This window comes from Schistocerca americana, chromosome 1, assembly GCF_021461395.2.
Source record: "Schistocerca americana isolate TAMUIC-IGC-003095 chromosome 1, iqSchAmer2.1, whole genome shotgun sequence".
Lineage (NCBI taxonomy): Eukaryota > Metazoa > Arthropoda > Insecta > Orthoptera > Acrididae > Schistocerca > Schistocerca americana.
Window position 1 is genome coordinate 1,155,827,876 of NC_060119.1, and position 7,637 is coordinate 1,155,835,512.

The 7,637-nt window shown below is 36.1% G+C and overlaps 1 protein-coding gene across 1 annotated transcript in view; it reads left to right on the forward strand.

Moving 5' to 3' along the window:
* The window catches only part of LOC124551586 (core histone macro-H2A.1-like), a 53,877-nt gene extending 47,053 nt beyond the window's left edge, over nucleotides 1–6,824 (forward strand). The window contains exon 8 of the mRNA XM_047126452.1: nucleotides 5,176–6,824. Within this exon, the coding sequence (XP_046982408.1) occupies nucleotides 5,176–5,338 (163 nt within the window). The 3' untranslated portion in view covers nucleotides 5,339–6,824. The remainder of the gene's footprint in view (nucleotides 1–5,175) is intronic.
* Nucleotides 6,825–7,637: the final 813 nt, after the last annotated feature.

Genomic DNA, 7,637 nt, shown 5'->3' on the forward strand with positions numbered 1-7,637 from the left:
ATTGAGAAAGTCAAGAGGGGAAGAAATAGATGAGAGCTTTTTAGGTGATATAGAAGATCATGATCGGTTGGTTGAGGTTTCTTGTTCTTCCTCATCTGGACCTTCTCCCACTCTCCAACCAAATACTTCTTATACATTTCTGGAAGTGTCTTTAGTTATTAAATTCAATGATAACAAGAGGAGGAGAGTGCAAGTAAACATACAAGCCCAATGAAAGTGCTTGTAACTGTTTTCAGGAATTTATTAAAACAAAAACATGACAAAGTAGATTAACTTGATGCAGATATGACATTTCCCCAAAGTTTGCTTCCAGATATAAAAGCAATGGTGGCACAAGAAAAACTTAAGTTCAGAATAGGTATTTTAAGTTAAATACAAACTTCTGGAACAGCGTGCCCTAGGTTGTCCTCCCCTTGTCAGTGACACCTGTTCGAATAGCTTTCCTGATAGCTACCTGTTGCATGGATCAAATGCAGCACCACAATGACAGGCAGATAACAAAACTGAACTTTGTAATAGCTATCACTTGAGCGAGTTTGTAAGATTCAGCCCTAACTAAAAGTATAACATAGTTTCATGTGATAAAAACAATGCTTATCAAAAACAATAGTCATAAGTTAGTACCTAAACCACCTTTTTGTAACATTGTGCAAAAGTTAACACTTCACAATTAGCTGTTATTCTGACTATGAGTGGTTAGTGGGTGCAGTATCTATCCTGAAGTATAATGGATGTGTGTTCTACAAAGCATTTGGAAAGATATTATCTAATATACAGGTTGAATCACATAAAACTTGCAGCAAAAATCTTGCGGAAATGGAAAGTGCCACTGATGTGCGGTTCTCATAGAATAGATTAGTAGTCATAAGCTCCTGTTGTCAGTCAATAAAGAAAGTGTAATATTACTTATGAAGTCTATTTTTGTGCAAACATACATTTTTTTAAATGGAACAATGCATATTGACATTAACAAACTAAAAGTAGGGTAAATTAGAAAGTCAGTGGTGTTCGTTGCAGAATGTTAGTATGGGTCATTTACGAGATATCTTATTTTGAAAAGTTCCCACACCAACACTTGTACAATACCTGTGGTAGCTCACACTAAAGAACAACACAAGTGCATAAACTAGTTATGTGGATTCTGACCATTAACAAGACAACTGAACATCATATGTTGTGTTAAAAATTACCACCGGCAACTGCAATACAAGCTCTCATTCTGGTTATGGAACAACTGCTGCATCTGAGAGTTTCAGCAGAGATGTTTGAGGAGGCTGCAGTAGTACATAATTGCATATCATCGGCCGTAGTTGGTCTGTTCCTGTAGACAGCGTCTTTCAGTTTTTCCCACAGAGAAAGTCTACAGGCATCAGATCCAGAATGGGCCAGCCAAGGTACAGGTCCTCTGCACCAATCTAATGATTTGGAAACAATTCATGAAGAAGTGCCATAATACTTTCTGCACTATGGGCTGGACAGCCATGTCGGTACCACAGGTTCCTCCTAGTCTGAAGGGGAACATCATCTAGCATCTGTGGAAGGTGGTCTGTTAGGAGGCTGTAATACTTGTACACATTCAGTGCTCAATCTATGAAGAATAGGCCTATGAGCTGATGGTTCACTATCACACACCACATGTTTACACTCCATGGATGCTAACATTCTACCTGACGAAGCCAATGGGGATTGTCAACAGACCAAGTAGTGCACATTTCAGCGGTTTACCTAGCTTCATCACTAAACAAGGTACATGATACATCTGGAGTATCCTGTCTTAATGCCCATGTACAGAAGTTAACACAATTCTCATAATCGTTTCCATACAGCTTTTGATGGAGAGAGATGTGATGCAGATGGAATTTATGTCGATGGAGAATACATAGGACTCTTGCCTGACTCACCACTTCCTCGTGCCATTATGTGGGAGCTAACATGCGGATCAAATGCAGCAGCAGCAGCAGCAAGAACATTAATTTTCCCCTCTTGTGGTGACATTTGTTTCCTTCTGTTACATTGTCTAGATCCTACACTACCACTTTCACATAACTAGTTGAAGAAGTTGATAAATAATTACCAAAATAGTTGACATCTGTTGGAATCTTGCCTGATACACTGTATAAGAACGAACTGCAATCTTCCTACATTCTCCATACACCATGAGCATGTCTGCTTTTTCTGCACTGTTAAATCCTGTTGTCCACTCTCAACCTTCTGCTTCGACTGACACACACTAAATGACTAGAAAGTTGCAATGCACTCAAGGAACACACAAGCACACTCTAAGCAAACATAACAACATCATTCCTAGCAACTGTGCAGGTTGAATGGTAAAAACAAGTGTCAGTGTGGAAACTTTTCAAAATGTGGTATCTCATAAATGACTTGCAGTAGGATCCTTCAACAGACACTACTGACATTCTAATTTACCCTGCTTTTAGTCTGTTACTGTCAGTCAGCAGTGTTACATTTTAAAAAGCGTATGCTTGCACAAAAAAAACACTTTTTAAGTATTATTACATCTGTTTTGTGGCTAACAATATGAGCCCCTGCGTACTAATCCATTCTGTGAAAACTGCACATCAATAGCACTTTCCATTTCCTCAATATATGCAGTGCAAGTTTTAAGTGAGTCACCTTGTATAGTGGAGTCGTCAAATGTGATTGTATTTCACTGCTCACTTGGTATCATATTAGGCTATTGCCACATTGAGATCTTGAAAATGTTCCATCGTAGTTTTGGATAACATTGTGTAACACACACATAGCTGGAATTATAAAATCAACTTTGGGAAGATTGCAATGCAGTGGCATATTTAAAGCTCTGAATGTAGACATTAATGTACCTAATGCACTTTCCATTGAGTTTTGCTCCCCCTCCCGTGACAATCTACTGTTAAATATTCTTCACTCATTTGTCAACTGATTCCATGAGGAAAGTTTCAAAATATTTGTGCAAAGAGGGAATGCCTCAGCTGCCATGAAATAAAAAGGAACCTTTTATGTCTCACCCAGTAATGGAGTTGGGTCTGATGGTAAGTGTCCTTGTTGCAAAGCTCGACTAAAATTACTTTTCTGAAAAGCGTGTCCATCACCGTTGCGTCTCTATGCATCTATGTCCACTGTTACAGATAACCCATCTGCATCTGCAAGGCCTAACAAAACAACTGCAAAAAAATCCTTGGTAGTTCACAAAGGCACATCCTGAATGTTGTGTTGTCTTTATTCTTACATGTTACCATCAACAGTATTGACACAGTTGGGCAGGTTCCACAGTGCATAAAAACTGTGTGTTACTTGCTCCCATTTGCCTGCAGAAGGCATAGGCATATGTTCAAGTTATAGGTTTTGCCATAAAACCTGTGATGTTGCATGTACAATTTACTAGACTGTGGAATGGTCTTTATGAAAGTAGAATAAATGGGCTTTGAAGAAACATCCAGGGGCCCAGTACCTGCAAAAGAACAAAATGCAATGCACATTGATGAAAATAATACCAGAAATGTCTGAAGCTATTTATAACACACTGAAGGAGGAATATGTGAAGGCAAATAAATTTAATAAGTACTGCAGTCAAGTAAAATTTGTATTTCCACAGAAATTGTAGATTTTCTCCTTTATATTCTGGGGAGTATATCCTGGCCATCCTTCACTGCTAATAGCATCAGCAATTTTTTTATAGCTCTCACTTTTTATTCTGTTTTTGTATTCGGGATGTCATAAGCTACACAGTGCCTCATCTGCCTCAAATATTTCTATCAATTTCGTTATATATGCGGCGCACCATGTAAATTTGGGTGTCATATTGATAAACATTGTGTGTCAGACAGCTGCAGCGATGCTAGCGCTCGAAGCAGTTGATTTCTCCATGCAGTAAACATAAGACAAACAATTCTTTTGATCAAATCTAAGGCGAGATGCTAGATTTGAGCAAAGAAAATTTGACTAATGTCTAACTTTGTCAAAGTTCCTTATTACACTATCAAATTTTATTATAGGCTAGTTTAACATCGGCCTTACCAATCCACTTCCCATCAACCCACACAGAAACACTGCATCATGAGTTGTGCACACTGTGGATATTTCGCCATGACACGGAAAAAAAAATATAAGAGAGAGTATAAGTGAAAAATGTATAGATGAAGTTTTACTGTACATAGTATTCAAGTTAAGATATCACATGGCTTTGTAGCTTCATGTGTTTAGCAGCTGTTGATTATAATTACTTATTAGCTACTGTCTGTCTGATTAGATGCCCTGTAACTTTTATGTAGTTTTTATGGTATAATTAAGTGGCTTATATTGCTGTACACTCATTTCTCAGAGATGCATCTTTTTAGCTATGCAGATGAAATTTGGTGTAAATGATTACCAAGATTATGGTATTACTTGAATGCATGCTTTGTGTGCCCACAATGCAGCCGGAAGCTTGTGATAACATTTGTCTACTGGTTACTGTGGAATAAAACCACCATAACACAGATCCTTCCCACCTGACATTTCATATCTGCCTGGTCCAGCGACTAGTTATGGCAAAACCTCTGACATCGCTCATCCACTCATGTGAGCATGGTCTCTCAAATGCCTTTCATGTTGTACCAACATTTCTGAGTGTGGCACTTATGCTCTCTTCTGTAATGTTACAAACATCAGTGATGACTAAAGTTTGAATCAGGACCGCTGAAATCATGATGACCTGTTCTGCTGTAAATATAAACCGTGCAATACAAGAGTTCCTGTGCAAACTGTGTGTGGTTTTGTGTGTGTGTGTAAATTCACTTATTGTAACTACTGAACTACTTTCATTGAATGTGAAATATACTATGTTGAAAATCAATATGCCTTTCTAAATAAATGTTTCATTTGACTCCTCGTTGTACTACATGCACAAAACAAAGGAACTGAATTAAAGCTTTATGGGTAAAAATCACAAAGAATTATGAAAAATAGGTGACAAACTAGTTAAACAGAAATAAGAAGGAATGTTTACTTTTGAACTGCATAGGACTAGATAATCAGGAATGACTGCATCTAAATCCAATGTTGCAGTATCTCTATGTCTCTGAGAGCCATTCATCTGTTTTACCAAACTTTTTTATAGCTTGAAATTGAACTTAATCATCATCCTCCTTTCTTTTGGAAATATATCACTATAATTGTGTATTATTTTAATTGCAGGGCTGGCTTTCCCAAACAGTTGGCAGCGCAGACCATCTTGAAAGCTATCAGCAACTACTTTGTAAATGTGATGTCTTCATCATTGAAGCAAATCTACTTTGTTCTACTTGACATGGAAAGCATTGGCATTTATGCAGCTGAATTAGCAAAACTTGATTCATAGAAGTCTTTCCTGGCATGCTACAACATACTTAGTGTGGTGGACACAGAGATCCTCACATACAGTCTTCTTGGTTAATGGAAACCAAAAAGGTTTAATTCTTATTTTTACTACCTGAAGTGTTTGTAAATGAATGTTAAAACATGTATGCTGTGGACTAAAGCAGGATGTGAAGTGGACACTTTATAATGAAAGTTGGTTATTGTAGAATTGCGTGCTTGAAGAGTGCTTGTGGAACAAAAAGGTGAGTATTGTTATCCTGTATGCACAATCTGTGGCTTCTGGTATACTAATTGCCTGATTTTGGTATCTTATTCATTGCCACAGTTACAGGCACTCAGGGTTAAAGAGTTTTAAATGTTGTGAATCATAGGAAGTAAAATTGAGGTGACAGGATGTAATGAAATAGTGCGAAAATAAAACCATATGTGTTCTCAACATGTTGCAAATCTGTATGAATGTATTTTATAGTAACAGGTACCATATAGAATGGACACTTATCTAAACATTATGTATAAGCAAAGATTTTAAAACATGTGTAAAACTGCAATTGTGTTGAAGTGCCTTACTTTTAGGTACAGGCAATAAACACACTACAGGATATTATGAATTTTGTATTTGTATTTTGCAGATTTTGTTTAGCCAGATTTTTTGTGTTATAGCATTTTTAGTGGTAGCACAGTTTGCATTGTTATGGCAACTGTTTTTGACAAGTCATCCATTTGTAAAAGAAAAAAATAATACATGCTAATCAGCATGTCATATAATTCTGGACTTCTCAGTATTCTTATACAGAGTAATTTCATAATGGCAAAATATGTAAAGTATTTGTATTCTGGGTGACAACTTTTTGAGAGTAATTTATTACTTCTGTTTTATGAGAACAGATTTTTTAATATAAAAGTGTACAAAATTTTCAGAACAATGAGGTGTTTGTTTTATATTTTGTCTATAAATGTGAAGTTCGGATTACAAAATTTATCAAGATTAATATAAAAAGTCATAGTTAGCACTATGGCTATTGCATAGTATCTCGTTATTAGGTGTAATAAATTTTATTGTTTTGTTACAGTATAATTGAAGTTACTGCATTTAGTTTGTGTGTTGCGCAATTTTAGGGTAACTTGGAAGTCCTTGCATTCCTGAAATCATTGAAGAGGAGACAGTTAGCTATTCCAAACAGTTCCATGCATGACCACTTGAAATCAATTTATGTCATTGATAAATTTTACAATCCCTAGTCTTCCAGGTTTTTAGTTTTTTCCATCCTTATAATTTGATTAAACGGGAAGAAAGGATGATTAATTGCACATGAAAGAATGGTGAGCTACTGAAAAGAACTATTTCTGTTAAATTCGAAAATTATTTTCAGTTCAAAATTGAATCCTTTTAGCAATTAACAACCACTAATGTATTTATTTTTGAGTGCTCATAGCATATTCCATTCATTTGTAGAACCTTTATGAGACAATTTCTTTACCCACTTTACCACTATAGACACACGATGGAATTTGCCATCAGTAAGTCATGATTGATAATTCCCCCCCCCCACCCCCCCCCACCCTCCCCCACCCCCCCTCTCCCTGCTCATACAAACACACACACACACACACACACACACGTGAATTAAGTGTTCAAATTATTTTTCATGTAGGTTTTTTTTCCTACTTTAAGAGTTAGTTGTTTGTTATAAAAGTTTGCAATCCATTATTTTATTTTTTGACTGTAGGGCTCATTAGCTTATGGTTCTTGTGATTATTTTGTTCTGTTGAGAACCTCATCCAGTAACTTTTCTCACTCGTGCAAGTCATATCCAAAATATCAAAAGAAAATCTCATAGAGATTAATTTATTTATACTCTTGTTCATTTTATGTTCTATATCTGGTTTCATGTCAAGTACCTTTCAGACACTTATAGGTCCCAAGGAATGGTAATCTGTATTTGTTTTGGGTTGACATGGACTGTGTTAGTGTTTTCTCTATTTGTTACTTGTATAGTTGTTCTTATTTTCAAAGCATTCTTTTTTTTATGCACTCTATAATGGAGTGTGACTCAAAATGCATCTTTGTAATAAATATAAATTTGAGTGAGCTTAAATCCAGATATTTATTGTTCACTGTTACTCTCAACAACTGTGCAATCTTAGTGTAATTTGCAAAAGACACTCCTTACTCTGTGTGCATGGCATATCTTTAGATAACTTGACAGTGAAAACTAATAGTACAGGTTTGAGTGTTAGTCCAGTATATAGTTTTATCTGTTGCAAAGCTGCATGTATCTAGTTAGTAAAATTTTAAGACA